At 43.0% G+C, this 24,464-nt stretch overlaps 3 protein-coding genes across 4 annotated transcripts in view; 1 reads left to right on the top strand and 2 right to left on the bottom strand.

The window, feature by feature from the left end:
- The first annotated feature begins 1,427 nt into the window (after positions 1-1,427).
- pik3c3 (phosphatidylinositol 3-kinase, catalytic subunit type 3) lies at positions 1,428-12,343 on the top strand. 2 transcript variants are annotated; one of them, XM_056368705.1, is made up of 26 exons: positions 1,428-1,806; positions 3,062-3,250; positions 3,632-3,775; positions 3,912-4,041; positions 4,253-4,279; positions 5,257-5,343; positions 5,440-5,535; positions 5,664-5,735; positions 5,890-5,994; positions 6,247-6,339; positions 6,503-6,688; positions 6,926-7,056; positions 7,569-7,650; positions 7,843-7,910; positions 8,015-8,120; positions 8,214-8,330; positions 8,559-8,690; positions 9,168-9,296; positions 9,562-9,631; positions 9,811-9,875; positions 9,964-10,048; positions 10,157-10,231; positions 10,320-10,488; positions 10,713-10,803; positions 11,198-11,323; positions 11,983-12,343. In XM_056368705.1, the coding sequence occupies exons 1-26, from the start codon at positions 1,742-1,744 to the stop codon at positions 11,995-11,997; spliced, it is 2,655 nt and encodes an 884-aa protein (XP_056224680.1). In that variant the 5' UTR covers positions 1,428-1,741; the 3' UTR covers positions 11,998-12,343. The 2 variants fall into 2 exon arrangements, with proteins under 2 accessions (XP_056224680.1, XP_056224681.1); XM_056368706.1 differs by lacking the exon at positions 4,253-4,279.
- Positions 12,344-12,482: 139 nt separating this feature from the next.
- On the bottom strand, positions 12,483-19,709 carry si:dkeyp-75h12.7 (uncharacterized). The gene is made up of 8 exons (XM_056368708.1): positions 19,126-19,709; positions 18,804-18,924; positions 17,766-17,935; positions 17,435-17,613; positions 17,092-17,254; positions 15,924-16,048; positions 15,451-15,831; positions 12,483-13,967 (listed from the first exon to the last, which is right to left on the bottom strand). The coding sequence occupies exons 1-7, from the start codon at positions 19,202-19,204 to the stop codon at positions 15,499-15,501; spliced, it is 1,170 nt and encodes a 389-aa protein (XP_056224683.1). The 5' UTR covers positions 19,205-19,709; the 3' UTR covers positions 12,483-13,967; positions 15,451-15,498.
- A 102-nt stretch (positions 19,710-19,811) lies between these two features.
- Positions 19,812-24,464, bottom strand: part of tesk1b (testis associated actin remodelling kinase 1b) — a 25,875-nt gene continuing 21,222 nt past the window's right edge. The window contains exons 7-10 of the mRNA XM_056368707.1: positions 23,798-23,881; positions 22,852-22,938; positions 21,895-21,991; positions 19,812-21,813 (exon numbers count right to left, since the gene is read on the bottom strand). Of these exons, the coding sequence (XP_056224682.1) occupies positions 20,705-21,813; positions 21,895-21,991; positions 22,852-22,938; positions 23,798-23,881 (1,377 nt within the window). The 3' untranslated portion in view covers positions 19,812-20,704. The remainder of the gene's footprint in view (positions 21,814-21,894; positions 21,992-22,851; positions 22,939-23,797; positions 23,882-24,464) is intronic.

Raw genomic sequence — 24,464 nt, 5'->3', positions numbered from 1 at the left:
ACTTGACAACAAAAGCAGTCTGGCTGGTGTTGCAGGGCGCAGTGGATGGCCGCAACAAAGGTGACATTCAACCTGACCCCCCTTCTCTGACACACTACCCTGCTTTCCCACCTGGCATAACTACCCATAGTCTCAAACATTACATAGTGAAGGGACCCTAAACACTACCACCATACATTTAGAATACCTATTTACAATTTAACCATACTGATATTTACATACACCAGATACAACGACTTTTGGCCTAACACAGATTAAATAAAATACGTAATAAACTAAAGAAATACAGAACAAAAGCCAAAGTTAACAAAAACCCCTCTACCCATTCCCCTCTCTCTTTCCTGCCCACTTGGTACAGCCTAACAAGGTAATTGACACCTGCTGAGTCCGGCGGCTGCATTCCCATGTGTGCCCTCCATGAAAACACGCCCCCCGGAAGTAGACCTCAAAGAGAGAGTGATTAGTAGAGGTTCCCAAAATAAAAGCACAACATAACAAAAATGAACTTCCTGTATTAGTCAATGTGTGGTGTTTTTCAACTTAGTGAGGGGGATGCTTGCCAGCTCCCTCACAGTCATAAAAACGTCATAGTATGGTAAGGAATAAAACGACATAATAATATACAGCATAAAATTGCCAAAAAACGTCATAGTATAGTATAGCATAAAGCATCAAAAAAGACATCATAGTATATTAAGTCATAAAAGGTTATAAAACGTCATAGTATGGTAAGGCATCAAATGACATAGTATAGTATGGCATAAAACGTAAAAAAAAACATCATCGTATATTAAGTCATAAAATGATATAAAAACGTCATAGTATGGTATGGAATAAAATCACATAGTATAACAAGGCATAACATTTACAGAAAAACCTCATAGTATAAGTACTAAGTGGACCTTGAGCTTGGATTGTATCCTCAAATTAACAAAATTGTTTGTCCAATCTCTTTAGCCCTACAAGCAACATTTTCAGCAACTATATTTGATAAAATAAAGAAATGAAGAAAAGTAGTAATATATACTTGGAAAATTTGAATGTTGTTATAAAAGTTTCCAAAAAAACAGCATTGATCCAAAGTTGCAGATAGACTGAGGTCCATTCTTACAGTCTTCGTGTGTGTCATATGGGTTTTAGCCTACATTTTAGTCACCGATTTTAGTCTTGGTTGTTTTGTAGCAAAAACACATATCATTACCATTCGTACAAAGAAATGCATCATTTACTTATATAGCTGCTAATAGCTAAAATAATGCTCAGAAGTACTTGAAATAATTTGGGTGTAATGTACCTTTAATAAGCATGCTGGAAACCCCGCCTCTTTCCTACTTCCCACTTCACCCCACCAAGCTTGGTTGATCAAGCCACGATACAATGATCGCTGGCTAAGTCCTCTCAGCCCTACTGCAGCTAGAATCGACTACTTTAGCCTGGGTGTACATTTCGGATGCTGTTGTGTTGTTATGTAGCTATCAAAAACACCAAATCATGCCCGGCAAGACAGCCGTTAAAATAATGTCTTTACCGTGAATACAGGCGCTCAAAGTTATCTGTTAAAAATTCGTGTACGGACTGAAAACGTCTCTAACCGTGTGGGCGGTGTGTTAGCTGGGTTGCGAGGAGTGTTTTGTGCTGATCTGAGGCCTTGTCGCAAACCCAACCGCTCAAAGTCTCATATAACCGTCCGGGATTTCATGTTCAGGTTTTTGGTTCAAATTTAGTGTTTTCCCGTCGGAAGATGGAAACTGATAAGTTCAACTATGTTTACAGCTGTGACTTGGACATCAACGTTCAACTTAAGATGTAAGTTTTCAACTTAATGCGCCGGATTTTGTCAAGCGGTCTAACTAATCTATCTTGTGACTTGACAGGATGTATGCTATGTTTGCTCTGAGTGTTTGTGTGTGCGCGCGCGTGCGTGTGTGTGTGTGTGTGTGTGTGTGTCTCGCGCCTCGTCTTCCATTGTTCCCATAACGTAAATCGTTACATGTTAGTCTGAAGACTTGGTTAAAGTTGAGTACGCAGGAGATGAATGTACTCTGATGTAATGATTTCTTTAGTGATGTGTGTGGAAGTAAGTTTATGTTTGTCTCACTGACTTTAATATAAGTTTTAAACGCTGCCATAACAGAATGTTTATCTATTGGATTTTAACTAAATGTGCCATTACAAATCCCAGTCTGGTGTGTTTAATGTTGTCTGATAGGTTACACTGGACTTGTCATTGGTCACACCAAAATATAAGGATATGCTGCTTTTCTCTTATTTATATGTTTGTCAACTGTACTTTGAAGATGTCACTTTATGCTCAACTGATTAATTGATTAATGAAGAGGACAAACCCTTGTCTTACTTACAGCTAGAAAAAAAGTATGCCACTCATCACATTTGTTAAGGTCTATCCAAAAATAGGCAGTGGTTTTTATTTCATAGCAAAATGACTGTATTTGTTATGTACTTATCAGAGTCGCAATAAAATTCTACCCATTAAAAGTAAACAGAATTCAGACTGTCCGGTAAACTGAAATCAACTGACTGAACCAGTTATCAGGATGTTTACTTTCTCCCCCATGACTCAGACAGCATGAGGATTTTGAAAGCACAATTGTGTCTTTATTAAAATCATGTGTGTAGCTCATGAGTCTAATTATTGCACAGTAATGATCAAATCAATTAAGCAGCTCTGAACTGTGGACAGTTTTTCTCTAATCTTATTATCTGACCGGGGCAATGTGAATGAGGCTGTCATCAGTGTCACAGCAAGAGTCGATTTTCATGAATGTCATGTAAAGTGCTGTGACTAATGATTATTTTCATTATGAATTAATCTGCTCAATCCTGTTTTAAATAAGAATACTTTGGAAAATGAAATCAGCTGAAAGTCCAGCCAATAAATAATACATTGTAAGAAGACGCTGTATAAAAACACACACCAACCTACCATGAATAAGTCTCTTAATGTGGATTTGTTTGTAAGAGGACGAGTTGTAGCACTCTTGATCACATCAACAAACAACCTATTTCTTTCTCCCTTTCTTTCTCTTCTGTCCTTCTGCAGAGGCAGTTTAGAAGGAAAACGAGAGCAGAAGAGCTACAAAGCGCTGCTTGAAGACCCCATGCTGCGGTTCTCTGGCCTCTACCAAGAGAACTGCTCGGACCTCTACGTCACCTGTCAGGTGTTTGCTGAAGGAAAGCCTCTCGCCTTGCCTGTTCGCACCTCATATAAAGCATTCAGCACACGTTGGAAGTGAGTAGTGTGCTTTCTCTCCTGGTCAGCTGTTGTCACTAATTCTCAATTTAGAAGAAGTAATGCAGTGTAGATTTTTGGAGTTTCACTGGAGCTGTTCAGCATCATGGTTTTTTAAATTTTATTCAAGTACATGTCAGTTGTTTTTTCTTCGTCATTTTTCTTTGTTGCATCAACTGAATAACTGACATGTCCCCAAAAATTCCATTAAAACATTTCTGTTTTAGAATATTTTCACAAACAAAAATTATTCCTCTGAATATACCCTATATTTTTCCCAATTTCCCTTCAATAATAGAGTTGCTCAGACTTTTTAGTTTGTCTTCTCACTCTCTGTCTATCTTTTATTCTCTCTGTTCACTCTCCTGCTGTCTTGCACAGCTGGAACGAGTGGCTGCGGCTGCCAGTCAAGTACCCAGACCTTCCCCAAAGTGCCCAGGTGGCTCTCACAGTGTGGGACATCTATGGGCCTGGCAGAGCTGTACCCGTGGGGGGCACCACTGTCACTCTATTTGGCAAATATGGGTGAGTCGTCGTGTTACACATGTACTGCATCTTGCTACCAGGTCGAAAGATCAGCTTTGACTTCATCTCACAGCTGCAAAGATGTGGAAATACACTGGTACGTAACTTTGAAACACCTCCTCCTGTCCTCTTCTAGTATGTTCCGGCAAGGGATGCATGACCTGAAGGTTTGGCCGGGCGTGGAGGGGGATGGAGGGGAGCCCACCACCACACCGGGACGCACCAGCAGCAGCCTGGCAGAGGACCAGATGGGCAGGCTCGCCAAGGTACAATATGTGTGTTGACAGGAGAACAGGGTTAAGGATTGGAGAGAGAGATTGGAGAGTTTAATGATGCAGGAGGAGGAGAAGGAGGGGGTATGACTGAAAGGATGAGGGAAAGAGGTAGGGTGGAGGGTGAAAAGGAAACATTGTGTGCGTTGGATAAAGAGAGAAACCCTCCGATGCAAAGCCCTGTCTAAACCATCATCTGTTCCAGGGCCCTGACCTGGAGGTACTCAGTGATGTGAGTACAAGTGGAGGAGTTAGTGTTGGCAATGCAGAATGTGTGTTGTGTACTGTATGTGTGTGAACAAGGCCTTGGCCAAAACGTATTTGCAGATAAATCTCAGTATCGTCTTTTCACTTGTATCACACAGCACTTACACAAGGATTACCACGTTAGGACAATTCAGACTGTGTCAGGAAAGTTAAATCGACCTCTGTATACTTCTTTCTTATATTAAATCCCTGTATGTGGTATAAACCCATACAAATACATTTTCAATCAGGTTTTGGTGTGAACACTTGTTGGTCAAGGAGTATGGCTGTGTTTTCGAAAGCATCACACACATCAGTTTTTAAGTTTTCTGCTGTTGCCATACGTTAGTGTATTTTGTGTAAGTGTGTGTGCATGGATTTCATGCGTATGTAGACACAAGAAAATCATATTTGTAAACTTGTTGCAGCTTTTTGGAATATTTAGAGGAGGGCATCAGGGAGTATTTTTCATTTAACATCATCTGATTGGATTGGCTCTTTTTATTTATTTATTTATTTATTTGTTCATTTCATTCCTAAAACAGACTCACTGATTCCTCCATTTTTTATTAATCCTGAGTGCAGTTGACTTAATACGTCAAAGGTTGTTTCTCAGGCTGCTACCAGTTCATATGTTGTTTTAAAGAGTGAGTACTAATTCTAACCAGCTGAGTTGTGGGCTTCCTGTTCATGGCCAAGTGTGTGCTTACATTCCCGACACCCACACTGACTGATGAGTGGATTGGCTGCTGAGTGTGTGACCAGAGATGCTGGATTGGCTGCTGGCACTGAGTTTGTGCATGATTGGTGGAGCTGTTTGCACACCAGCCATCATACTGTGAGCACTTCTGCTGCAACAGAGCCTCAGTCTCAGTATCTTAAAATAATTTTTTTGTATTTTAGTAAGCCTTGTTCTTTTTCTGGCTTCCCTGCCGTCTTTCTTCCTCTCTTGTGTCCCTGCAGCTGACGAAGGCCCACCGACAGGGCCACATGGTGAAGGTGGACTGGCTGGACCGGCTGACCTTCAGAGAGATCGAGATGATCAACGAGGTGCGATGGTTTAACGGAGTCGGTTTTATATGTTGTAAGTGTATGTTGACGTTTGAGTTTAATGTAAACGTCTTCTTCATGTGTGTTTTTCTGCAGAGTGAGAAACGCAGCTCTAACTTCATGTACCTCATGGTGGAGTTCCCCCGTGTCAAAACAAATGATAAGGAGTATAGCATTGTCTACTATGAAAAGGTATTTATTTATTTATAAGCATATAACAAGGTGCCTATTAACTAGATTATTCAGCAGGCAACTTTCTGTATTATAACACTGGCGATGGTATCAGCTGGTTCATGTACTGTACTCGACCCCCAATTCAGGATGGAGACGACACATCACCTGTTCTCACCAGCTGCGACATCGTCAAAGTTCCTGACCCACAGATGGGGATGGTGAGAGTGCAAACACATTTATGATGACTTTGATGTTGTTGGAAAAATACAAAGGAACTTGTGCACAGATTTAGACAAGATCATGGACATTTTGTATCATGGTTACACCCCCTATATATTGTATACCCTATGTTTTCTTTACATTTGTTCACAGGAGAACCTTGTGGAGAGCAAACATCACAAACTGGCTCGTAGCCTCCGCAGTGGGCCCTCAGATCACGACCTGAAGCCCAACGCTGCAACACGCGACCAGCTCAATGTGAGCAGCTAGCAGTTAATAAGCATACATGTCATTTTCATAGTTGAAGCTGCTTTTCAGAAGAAGGATATCGAGACATTTTAACTTTCAGATAAAGCTGTCAAACACTTGATGTTTGATCTGCCTTTACAGCTGAGTATCAGAACACATTTTTGAGACGGCACTCTTCCAGTTAGTTGCTATGAAGTTTGCATTTTTATTGAGTGTTCATCACTGAAACTGATCAGTCTGTGTGTCTGTTCGCACCAACAGATCATCGTGAGCTACCCTCCAACCAAGCAGCTGACCTCTGAAGAGCAGGACCTGGTGTGGAAGTTCAGATACTACCTCACCACACAGGAGAAGGTGGGTGTGTTGGTAGTTTCGTCTCTGCCATATTCAAGTGTACACAACTCTGTGTAACTTGGCAGCTTTCTCTCCGAGCATCACTAGCTCTAACAATCTCCTAGAGCCTGTAACTCTGTACGATCCTGCACACATTGAATGCTTCCTCCTCCTCTTGCTGCAGGCATTGACAAAGTTCCTCAAGTGTGTGAACTGGGATCTGCCCCAGGAGGCCAAGCAGGCTCTGGAGCTGCTGGGGAAGTGGAGACCCATGGATGTGGAGGACTCCCTGGAGCTGCTGTCGTCCCAGTTCACCAACCCGACGGTCAGACGCTACGCCGTGGCGAGGCTGCAGCAGGCGGACGATGAGGTAGGCGTTGATGGCCGAGAGGGGTCAGTCCGTGTGAATAGAAGTTTTAGAAATGTTTTCATGAGTGGGTTGGGTTTTCAGACCTTGACTTAACTCACAAAAAGCATAAATTTAAGATTTGTTTTCAGTACTTTTTAAATTATTCACACTTGAACAGAAAAGAGGTTTAGAGCGACTTTGGAAAGAAACTCTTGTTGTACTCCCATCACTATAATTAATCCCATTTCCCGTCTCTAGGACTTGCTGATGTATCTTCTCCAGCTGGTTCAGGCGCTCAAATATGAGAACTTCAGTGATATTCAGGGAGGCCTGGAACCAGGCAGCAAGAGAGACAGCCAGGGACTTTCAGATGACTCGGCACTGGACAGGTCTGTATTTGGATGAGAAGTAAGAGCTACTCTGGCTGCGGATCATTAATAAGTCATCACTACTAGCAGCTTTGACAGAAGGAAAGCACATGTGGAGGTTTTCTTGTGGTTCAGTTGCTAAAAATGACACTGAGGGGCCTGAAACTTTTGTTCTACCTCCCACGCAATTTTTGTTTTTAACTGCCTGGATCTAAATTTATGTCAGACGCTCGCACCGGTCGGGAGAGTATTTGCTGCTTTGCAGAATTTGATTATTGTTCTTTCAGAGACCGTAATGAACTCTTTGGGTGTTGTGACGTTACTGGCAGATCCACAGCTCTGGCCAGAACCTCGGGCTGTCAGCTGGAGGCAGAGGACTGGAAATCTGCAACCGTGATGACCTAAAAATAAAAAAATAGGAATGACCTTCACAGGCTAAAACTGTCTTTTTGAGGAAAAGCTCACCTGTGTTTTTAGACACCATGTTCCGCGATAGGTCAATCAATTCTGGTTCCTTTTTCCTCTTTGCGTAGTTCCCAGATTCTGTCCGGCACATCTGGGCCCTCCTCTGCTCCACAGAAAGCCAAGGAAGGAGCTGACAGTGAGAATCTGGAGGTAAAACTGTAACTGAAAATAAAACAGAGATGAGAGGAATTGTCCCATAGGGGAATGTGGCATTAATATATAAATCCCCTTATGGCAGATGGAGAAGCATCAATTCATGAAGTTAAATCAGGAGTGTTATTTGTGTTAGTCTGTCGTGATGAGAGTGTGATGAAACAACACTGTGTGTGTGTCTCTTTGTAGCAAGACCTGTGTACGTTCCTCATCTCCCGTGCTTGCAAGAACTCTACACTTGCCAACTACTTGTACTGGTGAGTTGGTTTTTTTTAGATCTGAAGAACAAAAGCAGCTTAGTTTGTTTTGTGTTTTTTTTTTTTTACTACTGAGAATGTGTTTGTGTTCATGCGTCTCTCAGGTATGTGATTGTGGAGTGTGAGGATCAGGACACTCAGCAGAGAGATCCAAAGACCCACGAGATGTACCTGAACGTCATGAGGAGGTTCAGTCAGGCTTTACTTAAGGTCAGCAGTCTGATATCAAACTGACTTATCTTCATTTCAGACTTCCTGTGTCTCACTTCCACTTCAGATCTTGACACTTCTTCTTCCCTTCAGGGTGATAAGAGTGTGAGGGTGATGCGGTCTCTGTTGGCTGCCCAGCAGACATTTGTGGACAGACTGGTGCAGCTGATGAAAGCTGTGCAAAGGGAGAGCGGAAATCGGAAGAAGAAGGTAATAACAGATACACAATCACATGTGACAGCTAATTAGAGCCTTTTTAATATTTTTGTTTCAATAAATTAGCAAATGTTTCTGCTACAGTCTGCTATAGCACACAATGCTAACTTTGTTTGTAGCGCTCAATCACACACGAACATTTCATTGACTCTGGCGGTCGGTCTCAACACTCTGATCCTGCTGAGTTGTGTTAACATCACGTCCCTCCCTGCGTGTCTGCAGACAGAGCGGCTGCAGGCTCTGCTGGCCGACAACGAGAAGGTGAATCTGTCAGAGATCGAGCCAATTCCTCTTCCTCTGGAGCCTCAGATCAAGATCAGAGGCATCGTCCCTGAGACAGCTACACTCTTCAAGGTACTGGAAACTTCGTCCTCATGAGTCACTTTCTCATCACTTCTTCGACTGAGCGATCCTTAAATACAGATTCAAGGCTCTGGTACTTTTCTTAACCTGTAGAGTTAATGGCTCTCAGATCTTATATCGTTTATAGTCTATCACTGGCTGATAAAACATCTGTGAAAATGATCTGTCATTATTGGAACATTTGAAAAGACATTTACTGTGTTGACTGTCTATTTTAATCTTCAGTAAGCTTCAGCTTTGTCTTGACTAAAACCGTTATCTGTGTGACGCATTGTTTGTGTCTGTGTGTGTGTGTGTGTGTGTGTGTGTGTGTGTGTGTGTGTGTGTGTGTGTGTGTGTGTGTGTGTGTGTGTGTGTGTGTGTGTGTGTGTGTGTGTGTGTGTGTGTGTGTGTGTGTGTCTGTCTGTGTGTGTGTCTGTCTGTGTGTCTGTCTGTGTGTCTGTGTGTGTCTGTGTGTGTGTGTCTCAGAGTGCTCTCATGCCAGCCAAGCTGATCTTCAAGGCTGAGGATGGAGCCATGTACCCAGTCATCTTCAAACACGGAGACGACCTGAGACAGGACCAGCTCATCCTGCAGATCATCTCACTTATGGACAAAGTAAAAAATACTTTTATCTTAGTTTACAGGGTTTCTTTCTACTATAAAAAAAAAAACATCATTTCACCTGGCAAATTGGTGAATGTGTTGGATCATGCAGCTGCTTTGATCTTTGAACCGCAGGATTATTTCTCAGGCTTGACAAAACCGAATTTCCAAAAGATCCGTTTTTAATCAGTATAACAGAAAACAGCTGTTACTCTTTTTTAAAAATGCTGTAAAAATATTCAATTTGAATAAAAACTTTTGTACATTTTGTCTTCAGCTTCTGAGGAAAGAGAATCTGGACCTGAAGTTGACACCTTACAAAGTTTTGGCCACCAGCACCAAGCACGGTAAGATCACTCATTACTCTCTGGTAGAAAACAGACTCCTCTTAAAAACAATAAATACGGTAAAACAGATTTTATTTGACAAACTACTTTTTTGAAGGAAATCTGACAAACTGCAACAGGTATTTTAGATACCGACAGAATAATAAAGAAAAAGCAAAAGAATTTTTTTCTTGTTCCAGGTTTTATGCAGTTTGTCCAGTCTGTTCCTGTTGCTGAAGTCCTCGCTACTGAAGGCAACATCCAGGTGAGCGGTCTCCCTCTCCGTCACACTGCAGGTAACTGACAGACAAAAACATTCTCTCCTTTTTTACTCACATAATTTGTTTGAACAGAGCTTCTTCAGGAAGCATGCACCGAGTGAGAAAGGACCGTACGGCATCAGCTCCGAGGTGATGGACACCTACGTCAAGAGCTGCGGTGAGACAGTGTTTTTGTCACTTGTAAGAGATCTGAGCTCAGTCTGTTGGATTGCTCAACCTGCAGAGCACGTGAATTGATCCGATGTCTCTCACTGTGTCCTTCCAGCTGGTTACTGTGTCATCACCTACATCCTGGGCGTAGGAGACAGACATCTCGACAATCTGCTGCTGACGAAGACTGGTGAGGCAAACATGTTGATTCTCTCACACCGTGTGTAATTAAACAAGTTCACTGAACAGCTTTTAAGAATCCTCTCTCCTTCCTACAGGGAAGCTGTTCCACATCGACTTCGGCTACATCCTGGGCAGAGACCCCAAACCGCTGCCTCCACCCATGAAGCTGAGTAAAGAGATGGTGGAGGGGATGGGAGGCATGCAGAGCGAGCAGTACCAGGAGTTCAGGAAGCAGTGCTACACCGCCTTCCTGCACCTCAGGAGGTGGGAGCTCAGACACACACACATTACTCCTGTCATTTATTCTCTTGTTGAACTCTAGTCTCAAACTGTGAGTGTGCACTAAGACTTATTTTTACTTTACCACCACATATACATTGATTTCCTTTCTTTAAAGCAGCTACTGGTGTCAAATTATATCATTAGAGCATGAAACAAACTTGCTTGAGAGAAAGAATTAAAAAAACATCCCTCCTCCATTTCTTCAGATACTCCAACCTGATCCTGAATCTGTTCTCTCTCATGGTGGACGCCAATATTCCTGACATCGCTCTGGAGCCCGACAAGACCGTTAAGAAAGTAAGTTTGCCGTTACCTTTACCTGAATAGGAAACGGGTGGTGGGGCACTCAGACTCCGAATCTCACAGAGTTTAAAACAGAAAAAATTCACATTTATTTGAATAAATTTATTTCTGCTACAGCATTTGTTAAAATCCAGACATTTAGAGATTTGTTTTTTTTTTTTTTTTTTTTTTTTTAAAGATTTGTTTTAAAATCCAGACATTTAGACACCAACTTCAAATAGTTGTAGAGATGAAAACCTGTTAGTTATGGCCGCCATTAAATATTCACAGGTATAGACATTCAGGTCGTTCCCACTCATTTTCACTTAGAGCTGCCAAAGTGCAAATTTGCCCAGTGCACTGATGAGTTTTGTCAGACACTTATGTTGTTAAATATTTTTGCCTCCAGGTGCAGGATAAGTTTCGACTGGACTTGTCGGATGAGGAGGCGGTTCATTACATGCAGAGTCTGATCGATGAGAGCGTGGGCGCTTTGTTTGCTGCTGTGGTCGAGCAGATACACAAGTTTGCTCAGGTGAGGGAACACCAACACACGACACACTTCGAACACGCAGATGATTCTAAGGTTGAGGGGAGTTTGTCTGATCACATCACAGCAGAAAAGTACAACACTGATGTTACTGAATAATTTACTTCATACTTAAATCTCTGCTGCTCATTTGCCAAAGTGTTCCATACGTTTTAATCGCTCAATGCTGCTGAACTACTTCGCCTTCAGTACAAGAAACCTTTAAATTCACATCTGTTTGCTCATAGTTTACAACATTTTCAAATCTTGACGAGTAAGCAACCAATAAGTGAGATTACCACACTATAACAGAACTCATTAAAATATAGCTAAGCTGATTTTCACTCTGCAACAAACTGAACTGTAACCAGTGTAAGAGAAGTATAAAAACACATCTACCCATGTAAAAACTTGGTGTTTTGGAAACTGATCATCAGTAGTGATTTGAAATAAACAGGCTAAAACATTCAACAGCAGCTCTTGTAATGTAATGTATTTTATACAGTTTAATATTTGTATAATTATAGACAATAATATTAAAGATTAAGATATTGGTTTAAAGATTTGAGCGTGGTATTGATAATTTCATCTACGTTTTAACACTGATTTGCTTTCTTGGCCCTTTAAAAGTGAGCAGCTGATGTAACTCTCTGTTCTCTCTTCAGTACTGGCGCAGATGAGCAGAGACTTCTGAGACGAGGATGAACTGGATCGAACTTTTGCAGAAGGAACACGTGATCGTACGGCTCTGACCCGACTGATGCTGCGTTTGTGTGTGTGTGTGTGTGTGTGTGTGGGGGGGGGGGGGGGGGGTGTGTGTGTGTGTGAGAGAGAGAGAGGACGAAGCAAAGAAACCCAATGACACTGTTAAAAAGGCCAAGAATGCACTGCCAACCTTTACTGCAAGATGGCTAAACAAGGACAAGGATGTCTTTGTTTGCTTATGTATATATCATGTATATTAATTATTAAATGAATGAATGAAATGTTCGGCCAAATAAAAGACTGTTGATACAACTAAACAAACTGTTCGTCTGTGGTTTTTACTTCTTTCTGAAGCGGTGTGTATTTTTTTTCATCATTTTAGCCCAAAAGAAGTGCTGCCATGCAGCGTTTATGGCGCACAACACGTTTCTTAAATTGAGCACTGCTGACCATCTGTGGATGGTCACACTGTCGACGCTGGGGGTAGAAACAAAGCTGAAGCCCCAGAGGGTTGTTGAGTCACCGAGCGAGTGACTAAGCATTTCCTGCCAGACACAGAGAGACGATAAAGACAAGTCTGCGCAAGTGATGTAAGAGCAAGATACACATTTCTGTCAAGTTTCTCTGGTGTCATATACAGCTGCTGATTAGAGTAAGAAAAACTTTTCATTGATGCCAACACTGTAAACATACATCAGCTTTGACTACTGGTCGATTTCATGTCTTAAATGCAGCACAAAAGAATCCAATCACCTGGCAAATTAACAGATTCATTCAAATGTTTTGGTAGAAAATTACACCACTGCAGTTACTGTGGGAGGGAAACTAGACTGATATGGGAATGAATGAGAAATACATTGAAGAGCAGTGTTTGGGAAGCAGGACTGATGGGTCATGATGCAGGATATTAACGAAAGGATAAGTTCAGATTCATCCTACAAGGCATCAAAATGCTAAGAGGCTTGTAAAGGCTCAGAAACATAAAAACCTCAAACACTTCACCTCATTTCAAACCTGTTCTCACTTCTAGTTTCATGATATATAATGAATGAATTGCTTCAAACAAAAATGTTAAATTCTCTAAGGTTTACATTCAGTTTTCAAATGCACACAACGACTTGTTCAGTAACATTAATAAACTCCACAAGGAAAAAGACCGAAGCACAATTCACTCATGAGCTCTGTATTAGCCTTACTTCATTAATCTGATATCAACATAAGAGAACTATGATTTGCTGACCTTGGTACACTGAGATAATGAAAGTTTCGGTTATGTAAACGTCCTCCTGCACATGATTAATATAAAAAGAATTAGCTGTTCGCACAAAACTCATGATCTGGTAAAAAAAAACAAAAACAAAAACATGATAGTAATTATAATAAGACAATAAAAAAGCCAAGGTATGCTATAACACACTGCAGTCGCTCTACAGGACAGTGCATGCCAACACACACACACACACACACACACACACACACACACACACACACACACCTCTGGAGATTTTCAGAAAAGTTGCTGCAAAACGCAGAAAAAGAAAAATAAAAAAAGTCAACCGTGTCCCGCTTCTGGATGCTGGAGAGAACAGCAGCTCCACTGTTGTGTAGTCAGGTGCTCATTCACACGAGCCAACTTTTTGCTTCATACATTAATCATCTCTCCACGACGTAAGCAGTGTGTTTATTAATAAAAGCCATGCCACTGGCTTGTGCGTGGAGCCTTGGACAACCCCCCAGGTCTCTGTGGACTCTGGAAAAGGTAGAAGGGGAGACAAACAATGCTGGACGGCCAAACCTCCAAGGCTCCCCAATGTTGCGGAAAGAATGCAACACCAGCAAAACAGAAGGCAGAAAAGCGAGATGTCAAGATGTTCCTGGTTTTCGTGCAGGAGGCAGAATGTGGTGTCAGTCACGGACAAGAGGCAGCGCAGCTCCGATGGGGCAACTGTGAGTCAGAAACATTTCAGAGCAGTGAATGACAGGAACAACTACCCTTTGTTATCACTTTGGTGGGGGGAGGAGAAAGCAGCATGAAGGAGCTTGTTGGCTGTATGTGATGGTGGGGTGGGGGGGGGGGGGGGGGGTGGGGGGGTGGGGGGTGGGGGGGGAGGGGGGTCAGAAGTTTTCTTAGTTCTTGTTTATGAAGTTTATGGTTTGGACTGGCCTGTTGAGCGGCACTGGACCTCAGCACAGAAGGCAGGGGGGAAGAACCGCAACCAGATTTAGATTTTTCACCGAATCCGTGGACGTGTACGTACACAGAAAAACAGCTCCTTCTGGACCCGTCGGATAAACTATTTCTGCTTCATTGGTACGTCTCACTCACCAGTCGATTCTCTGACCACCTTCATGCAGCACTCTGACTCATATCAGACTCCGACGAGAGGTCAGAGCCACAGAAATGTGCTTGTGTGTTCAAAATCAGGAGTCACATTTCAATCCCGTCATGCCTGCTGACCAGGACTGCAGTGTTAGAGGTCGTCTGATGGGCCCTGTGCTCGTGACAACACCGGTTTCTGGTTCATGACCTTTGTCACACATTCTGTTCTCCTCCCCTTCTCTCTACAGTGTGCTGCCTAATAATGCAGAGGAATGAAAGGTCAGAGGTCGGGGGCAGTTACAGAACAGCACCCACAGGACCGTCAGCTTCTGAGCTTTAGTGGGGATCATTTTCATTATCGCTTCATTATCGTTTGGTCTATAAAATGTCAGGAAACGGGGAGAAATGCTTTTCACAGTTTCCTGAAGTCGAACATAACGTCTTCAACTTGGGTATTTGTCCGACTAACCCTCCGAAACCCACAAGTATTCAATTTACACTCCCATAAGACAAAGAAAACCGATAAATCTTTACAGTTTAGAGGCTGGGAAAAAAATTATTAATTGATCAACCAGTTTAGAAAATCATTTACAATTAATTTTCTGTCAATCACAGTACTAATGTAGAGTCGCAGCAAACACATAAAAATTCAAAGAAGACAAGATTCACCAGCTTCAAATTAAAAAGCGATCTCTACACAACCGCAGTAACTGTTCATATTAGTTTCTTACATTTATAAAATATGAGCTTTCAGATGCTGTTTACAAAAAAAGGGGAATCTTTGCATTTCCTGCCACTTTCTTGATTCTTGTGGCAGCTCATTCACCCTTCTCCCAACCCTGTCCTCCAGCTCTTCCTGGAGAATCCCGAGGGATATGTCATCCTTCAGGCGAGTTGTGGGTTTGCATTCAAATGACTTTAGATCCCTGAATCACCTCAACTGGCTCCTTTCAACGTAAAGAAAACACATTTCTGCAGCTTATTTATTTTTTATTACCCAAAGCTCATGTACTGTATGTACTATTAGCCATATATGGATCAATATTTGTTTCATATTTAGTTATTAAGGAATTTTGAACTACAACAAAACCCACCTCCCGACACCTACCTTTGCAGAGCGACACTCACGGAGAGATGACGCTCAGCTTTTTTAGTATCAGTCTTCATTTGACGCACATGTCTCCTCAGAGGAGTGAGACACATGTGGGATGCTGATGCCAGAGTCCAGGCCTCGCTCCATCTCCAGCTCCAGCTCCATCTCCAGCTCCATCCCTCCGCTGTCCGAGTACACTCCACCGGAGCTGGAGTCGTGATGGAGAGGATCGCAGGTGTAGGTGCTCTCCAAGGTTGAAGTCCGGTCCTGGTTGGAGAGGTGACTGGAGGAGGACTCGATGGAGATGAGATCATCAGGGAGCTCCAAGTGGATGTCACATGGGTCGACTGGGAGCAGGGACAGAGGGACCAAAGAGACTGGATCATGAAGAGGCGCCTTAACGAAAGAAAGAAAGACAGGAATTCATCATCTGGAAACACCTGTTCTGGAAAAGGCAGAGTAGTATTAAGAGAAAGAATAAATCATACCGGAGTCTTGGGTTGACTCTCAGTGGTTGGTGCAGCTTGTCTTGGTTTTTTCAGAACCACAGTGAGAAGTGGGACGAGGAGCAGAGAAATCAGCACGGCTCCCGCACTCAGCACAGGCAGCAGCCCTGTGCAAAGAAAGCACATACAGGTTTAACTAAAAAGGTACAAGCAACACAGCATACTGTCACAGCCGCGGTGAACAAGATGAATCAGCAGTGAGGCTGCAGAATGAGCTGAGCCAAGACGCCAGCAGGAGATGTCATTTGGACTCTGTTGCAAGACAGGGATTAGGTCTGGCACAGACAGAGACAGAGCAGTTTCCTGAGAGGCTGCCTGAGCTGGACCATGACCAGTTAACCCTATTTTGGTTTATTTTGCCTTTTCATCTTATAACCCCTTGAAATAGGGCATGTTATAAAAAGTCCAGACACCCTAGATCATCAGTGACAGATCTGTTTATTGTCAAACTAAAGCTGGAGAAGAAGTAGTCAGTTTTTAGTACCACATATCTGGAATAACCTCAGAAAACCTGAGGTCTGCTTCACTCTTTTATCCTGGTTTTATATAATTATCTTCTATTTCATTTAGCTTCTTTTAAATCCTATTTATGTTTGTCTATATCTTGTCTCAATGCCGTTTGTGTCTGTAAAGCACTTTGAAAGGTGCTTTGCAAATTAACTTGTAATAAAACGGTATATTTGTAAGTTTTCTCTGGCGCTGAACGTGGTTTCTTCTTGGGAGCGGGTGGTGCCGATTGTCTCCTGACAAGAGCTTCAGCCATCTTTGTATTTACAAGACGAGAGGTTATAATACGTCCTCTGAGCAGCGCTACATCTTCAGGGCAGATTGGAGGTTACAGTGAGTCGCTGTCAGAAAGGGCTAGCTGGTTAGCATGCTAACTCCGGAAAAGACACGATAGAGACTGGAGTTAACATTGACGTTGCTCTCCACTGCGCTGGAGACAGCTGTTGGCAAGTAAAGTTTGATGCTGAACTCGTAACATTTCTTCTAGACTAGTGAGTTTAATGCTAACCTTAGCTATATAGCAATAGCAAAACTTACAAATAGCTTATATAAAATGAAGTCATGTCTACTTGCAACCCACTGGCACTTGTTGCAAATGTGAAAGGTGTCAGCAGTGATTTTTCCCCTTTAGTCTCCTTCACACCTGATTTTGAGACCATCTCGACACATTGAGGGGCAGACTTCGGCGAAGCGGCCATGGAGAAGGTGGGGAAGGAGAAGTTGGCCACAGCGCAGTAGTTCTGACCCGGAGACAAACCAGAGAACTCCACAAAGGAGACCACCTCCTGGGTCCAAACCGTACGGCTCTGCAACAACACAAAACACCGGTCTTTTCCAAACAAAGATGGAAACAATTCACTGACTGCCTGCAATTACATTTTATCGCCAGCGTCAGTTTTCTTTACTATTTACACCATCAGGAATTTTATACTCTCAAACAACAACCACAAAAAAAAGTTACCAGGTAAAGACAAAGCATGCTAGACCTGGTATTCTGAGTGATTGAGCTTGTTGTACACAGTCACTGTTGTCCAGGGGTCAATCAGTTCAGAGATGGCACAGCACCTCTCCGGAGAGCACCCCCTGTTGGCAGCACAGGGGAACTGCACCCTCACCAACAGCTGCTCATCCTTCAGAGAGACTGAGACGGACGGAGGGCTGAAAGCTGGGTGGGCAGAGGAGGAGAGAGGAGCTGTTAATTACTGGCGATACCCACTCCAACATATTACTCATTAACGCAGGTCACGACACTTTTAAAAGCAGCTGTTTCAAAGCATGTGCCCCAGAGAGTTACAGAAACTGGACATTGTCACTGACTGAGGTCACTGTAGTCGAACTTGCGTGGTTTCATCCAGACAGTGGAGCTGGGGCTGAGGTGGACGCCGAGACGAATCATGTTGTACAGCTCAAAGTCTGAGAAGGCCCGAGAGACGTCACAGCTGCGGGACGAGACCCAAACACACCACGGCACGTCCTGCCAGGGGTCCCTGCAACGCAAGAACACACAGTCATTTTATTTAGTTTACCGTTTTCTTTATTGTTCTGCTTAAGATTTTACTTTCATAGAGAGAACTGCTATAGAAAAGAATAGAAAGTGAATGCTTTGGTCATTTCTTTCAATTTCACTCAGTCTGGACAAATATACAGTTTATAATGCCCTTTCCATGTATGTAGAAATACTGTGTATATTATAGACTCACAGAGATGTACAGACTATAGAGCAGGGATGTGATGAATTTGGACTCACATTTTTATAGACTTGCTTTTAAGAATAACAGTTGTATTGCAGTATTATTGTTTGCATAACTACTCTGCCATCCATCTCTGCAGCATCTCATGTCATTGTTAGAAGATTATATATTTTAAACTTCACTTTTATACTTTTTTTTTATGTCAAATGAATATTCCTTCCTAAATGAAGATCACATTGTGCTTCTTGCACTTTAAAAATACACAAAAGTACTTTATATTTGTAGTCTATAATTAGCAGCTGATCTACAGCAGCGCAGAAATTTGACTGAAGTTATTTTTAAATGTCCAGGATAACAGTGTAGATAAATGTCACTGATCATATACAGGAAAAATAATTTTATAGTATTTTACTACACACACAAAGAATCATGACAAACAAAGTTTTAAATATTACCAAATACTATACACACCGAAATACATAGTAACTATGAAGTTTATTTAGACAAAAATAGTAGCAATGAAAAATAAAATACAAAAACTGGTATATGAAGTATAACAGTATGACGTTACACCAATGTCTCGCTCTCTCTGTCTCTCTCTCACTCACACACACACACACACACACACACACACACACACACACACACACACACCAAGACTTACCCCTGCGTCTTCGTCTGCACGGTGTAGGTGGTATTAGGACTGGCATAGGGACAATCCCACCGCAGGAGGCAGCCTAAATCCAGTGATTCCACTGCGGTGTAACAGACTAACCCAGTCGACCCTGGGGAGATCGCACGAAACCCGTACACCAAAATAGGACACTCACACAGATACTCATTGACCTGCTAAGTCTGACTGTCACAACTTTGTTAACGCTTGCGGGCACGGAACCGTTGACTTAGTGCAAAAACGCAGCAAGCAGCCACAGAAAAGTAAAAGCACAATAACAACACGAGCAGTTTTCATTATCTGCAATACTCACCGGTAATGAGCAGGACGACCGCGACACACAACCCGACAGGTGCTCTCAACAGACGCGTGGCTACACCCGATGTCTCCATGGCAACTTAGCTGCCCTTGTGGATCAGGTGGGCAAGACTCTGATGGTCTTAACTACAGCTCGCACAGCACGGAGGAGGTGACCCCCTCCCCTTTAAAGCCGGACAAACACACCTGTAAAAAAAAAAAAAGACACGCTGAGGCGCACATGCAATAAGCTGCAGGGGAGAATGATAGACTGGAGTCAGCAGGGAGGTGGAAGGGGAGGGGAGAGATAAGTATTTAATTGAAGGCTGGCGAATTTGTAAGAGAGAGGAAAGGCTGTAATCTATTTAAAGAGGGGGGCAGGAGAAAAATGGGAGACTGACATAGAGGAAGAAGATGAAGTTATTTAATGATTTTGAAAATGTATTTAAAAAGGGGTGTTTTGCTGCTCCTGCTACTGGGAACTTACACCTTGATCACACAGGGAAAAATACAGATCTGAGTGATGTTCAACCAAACACTGATTTTGGTTTGGATGATTTTTTCTTCTTTCTTCTGGTGTGTGTGCATCTGTTTTGCCACAAACGTCATGGCGGTCATCCAATAATGGTTGAGTTATTTCAGTTAGGACCAACATGGCTTTAAAAAATAAAAAAAAAGTAAGAAACATATCAGTAGAAGATATCTGCATTCTCATCTTTTTATTCAATGCCATCTTTAAATAATAAGAATCTGTACATCTCTTAAGCAGGTCTTTGACCATTCATTCCCAAAAGTAATAATGATAATAGCTTCCTTATTAACAACAGTAATACAGGTGAAGTGCTTAACCAGGCAACCAGAGGGGCTGATAGAGATCATACAGCAACAAAAATAGTCATAAGAATGGTGTACAGCACACACTCTTTTACCCTTCCTCATACACATCCATCTCACACACACACACACACACACACACACACACACATATATAACTCAGCAGTGCACTATACACCTCTTGATAATTAAAGACATGAAAGCAAAAACTGCCTGTTCATTCAGAAACAGCACCAAAACATCAAAAATCATTGCAACAGTAATACTAAGCTTAACATTCCTCATCATCATCATCATCATCATTAATATCATCATCAGTCATAAGAATCTTTACATCTGCAAATATACAGGATCTAACCGGCTGGGCCCCAAACTGGAGTGTTTAACATGCTGATCAGTTCTGGATGCTGCCGATCGTCTGTCAGATCTACGCAGGCACAGCTGACATCTCAAGTTGTGTCGCCCTCAGCCCAGCAGAGGGCGACACACAAAAGAAAGAAGAAGAAGAAAGAACAAAAAAATCCACCAGCAAAGATGCCACAGCTTTCATGGAGAAAGTCAAATCAACCAACGTCTGGAGTGTGTTTTAGGGAAACCAGCTCTCTGCACTAAAAAGTGAGTCTGGAAAATAAGCAGAGTATTGCTGTGTTAAAATCTGTGCAAACTTTAAGAAGACCCACTTAATTTCCAGGGAAGAGCTTTAGGTGCAGAGTTTCCACACGTGTCTTTGCTGCGAGTATTTGGTGTCGAGAAGTCTGGGTTTATGTCTGCGGCCCCGGCAGGGCCAGTCCCGGCTCCAGGCTGGTGGTGGTGGTCGTGGGGGTAGGGGAGGGCGGCAGACCCTTGGGTCCCGGACAAAGCAGCCCACGTGAGGCTGCGTGGTCCCCGTTCAGGTTCTTGTAGGGGTTTCTGCGCGGCGGAGCTCGGAGGCAAATGGAGGGGAAGCGGAGGCCGGCGAGGCAGCAGCCCGGGCAGGAGATCACCTCCTCCTGGTCCAGAGAGTGGCCGCTGCTGGAGCCAAAGGGGGACGAACCGGCGGGGTCGCTGGGAGGGGAGTGGTAGCCGTTGTTGTTGGTCGTGGTGGCGGCATTGGTGGTAGGGGTGCTCCATCCCAGCGGTCGGCTTACGACCACATTGTTGTTGTCTAAATGAGAGAGGGGAGGCAGGCACGGAGGCCCGTTTGAGATGGCGGACCCCCAGCCGTTAGAAAAGGGAGTGGGGGAGGGTTGGAGGGGACTGGAGGATTTGGAGTAAGGAGATGAAGTGCTGTCTTGTGTGTCTGGAGAGCTTGTGCAATCCATGGGCTCCTCCTCTTCCTCCTCCCCCTCCTCCTCCTCCTCCTGGTCCAGTGACAGGGGCTCAAGGGACAGAGGAAGACCTGAGTCACCTGCCTGGTGCCTCCCACTCCCCTCCCCGATGTCCTTCTCTTCTCCCAACAGTGTGTCTTCCTCGCTCTCGCCGTTTGTCTCCCCGTTTATCTCCGACGTCGACTCTTCCTCAGTGAGGACAGTGTTCGGCGCCGACGTGAGGTGAGGAGGGGGCGTGCAAGGCAGCGAGTGGCAGCGCCTGTGCCTCCTGGGCAGGTCGACGCCGTCGGCCTCGGACGCAGAGGAGTCGTCACAGTCTGGTGGCGGGGGCAGAGTGAAGGTCAGGGAGATGACCGACTTGCTGGGAGTGTCGAACAGCTTGATCTTGCCGCCTTTGAGGTCCTCCCTCTGAGAGAAGGGGTTGACCCGAGTGGGAGGTGCCAGGTTAACAGAGGGGGGTGTGTCCGGGGGGTGCAGCATGTCGGACTTGCTGCGGGAGAGGCGAGGGTCTGAAGGGAGGCAGAGGGATCGTCTTCGCAGGGGTCCAAGAGCCGGAGAAACAGCTTTAAGAGAATAAAGCAACCAGGGTGAGAGGCGGTAACGTGCAGGAACAAGTATTGGTCGACTCTCTACAGGCGACTCACCTTTGACCGCCGGCTCGTCCTTCTGTTTCCTCTCAGCCTGTCTCCTCTCCAGCTCTGCTACGATTTGGGAAAAGGATGGACGGAGCGTTGCATTCATCTGGCAGGAAAGAGAGATTCAACAGATTGAACAAGAGCTTGATGGACAGCAGAGGCAGTGCTCGGAAAAAAAACGATGCTTCCTGATCGATATCTTTAACTGCGGCACCTTTTCATTCCTGCGATCTGACCTTATCTACCTATAACAACAATGGCGTTCAGGCGTTTAAACAAAGGTTATTGCTCTTATCGTGACAGGACCATTAAAGGTGAAACATACAGAGCTCCAGCAATATTCCACATCTGGAACAAAAGAGGAAACACAAAAGCTGCTTTTCCTCCTCACAATAAACTTCATCATTTGATTCCCGTTTCCTCATTTGCTGTTTAGAAACCATTTTGTTGAACATACATGAATTAAAGTTGAACATTTCATGATGTTGTGAAAGTGTTGTTTTTCTGAGGGTGTTTCTCTCTTTATGCCTGCACACATAAAAACATTTTACACACTATTCAGAACCTAAAATCAGCTCGTTTGCTGCGTTTCCTGATTTATTACACTACTTTCATTTCCTTGTGCCAAAGAAGAGATATCTAAGTCACAAATGTTTTATGACGAGCAGAACAAGGCGTGCATTTGACTTTATGCCGCTCTGTTCACGTTAATGTACATTCAGGTCAGACTTGTGCTGCGATACAAGTGTTACTATGTCCAACCTAAAGACTCAATTAACTCAAGAGACCGACATACAGTACATACTGAAGTTCATGTCTCATAAGGTGCTTTTAATCCCAAAGTTCTTCAGACTGTCATGTGACAACAGCAACGACAGGTGAAAGGCAGGAGAAGAAGAAAAGGAGGAAGAGCAGAATGAACTGAGAAGACAGGGAGGGAATGAATCATAAATCAGTGTTTCTTACATTACAGCAGGCGATGGCCAGGTCCAGGAAGTCTGGAGGACAGTCTCCCACCAACTGCTGAAAGGCCTCCACATCCAGACCAAAGTCCTGTAGAAAAACACAAAGAAATTTGGATCGGTTTTCTTTAATTGTTCTACCAAAAAGCCCCAGGAGGGAGAAATGAATGAGAGTTTAACACTGATGCTGCATCTTAAATCTACACTTCACACTACGTGTATACAGAACCCCATTTATTATTACATATGCCATGATTGCATTTAGTATACAACAGATTTATTTGTTGTTTGTGGCAGAAGGAAATGTCAAACTGCAAATTTGGAGTGTTGTTAGACAAAAACAAAGTAAACCATTTTGCAATTTGTTTTGAATTTTTTGCAGCCGTGAGCAGTTCCCATATTACGTCTGTGCATTGCAGTGTGGGACAATAAAAATCAGTTTCTAACATACTTAGCTCAACTTAAAATCTACTGCGAATACTTATCTAATGCGGGACTGGGTGAATAATCATGGTCTAAAATCGAAAAGCATAACTGAGACTTATTTAGTTTTGAGACATGCACTCTTCTGTCAAGATATGAAAGTCAACTTCCTGTTTGTCCAAGATGACAATCAGCAGTAGAAATAAGATATCTACCGTTTGACATATTTTTCAAAATTATATCTGACATGTTGCAACTGTTGCTTAAAGTTGCAAATCATTTTGACACACTCCTTTCACAACAGTCATGAGGAGGAAGCACTTTTGAAATACAAGGAAAACTTAATACAGTAATTATCCAAGAAGAACACTTGCATATTTTTAAGAATGACTTCACTATAAAGAATTTTTCCACACACACACACACACACACAATGAAGTGAGTCGTGCATGAGATGATGAGTACGTGATGATAAAGGAGAGGGGGAATCGTTGAGGCGCTGTGATGAAAACGTTGTCAGGTTGTACCTCAGTGCGCGGCAGGATGTCAGGGTCGGCCTGTATCCTCGCAATGATCTCACACAGGATGATGCCGTACGCAAACACGTCCACCTGCAGAGAGGAAGACGAGTCCATGAACAAGTATTATATTCTTACTTTTTACTGCTTATACTCTGGATCTTATCGTTACTGCTCTGGTGACTTGATTAACTTTCATTTAACCAAACTTCATAAAATCATTGTTGATTTTTTAATGTACAGCTTCGACAAAACACTCAAATATTCTGGTGAACAGATTAAAAAACTAAAATTGGAATTATTAGTTCATTTTTGTTTTCAAGTGAGTCAAGTTTGTCTTTAAAGTCTTTAATTTCTCTCAGGTTACAATTAAATATGTTTAACTTAACTACACATTTTTATTGCAGCTCTGAAAGCCTGATTATGCAAGTTATGTGGATTTGTATTTTTCTTTTTTTAGACTTTTTCCAATATAATCTAAATATAGCCACTGCATCCTGGATGTGGCTTATACTTATTTGTAGTTCCATGAAGCCCAGACAGGCTGCGTAACACTAAAAACATTATAATCAGCACTTAAATGCAACCCTAACAGGCAATCAAGATTTCCACGAAGCCGTACAGAAAACACTCGTAACCCAGGCCAATACGCGCGCCTCTTACATAACTGGATTCC

Source organism: Seriola aureovittata, chromosome 23, assembly GCF_021018895.1.
Source record: "Seriola aureovittata isolate HTS-2021-v1 ecotype China chromosome 23, ASM2101889v1, whole genome shotgun sequence".
NCBI classification, from domain to species: Eukaryota; Metazoa; Chordata; class Actinopteri; order Carangiformes; family Carangidae; genus Seriola; species Seriola aureovittata.
The sequence above is the reverse complement of the archived record's forward strand: the minus strand, read 5'-3'. Positions and strand labels throughout refer to the sequence as shown.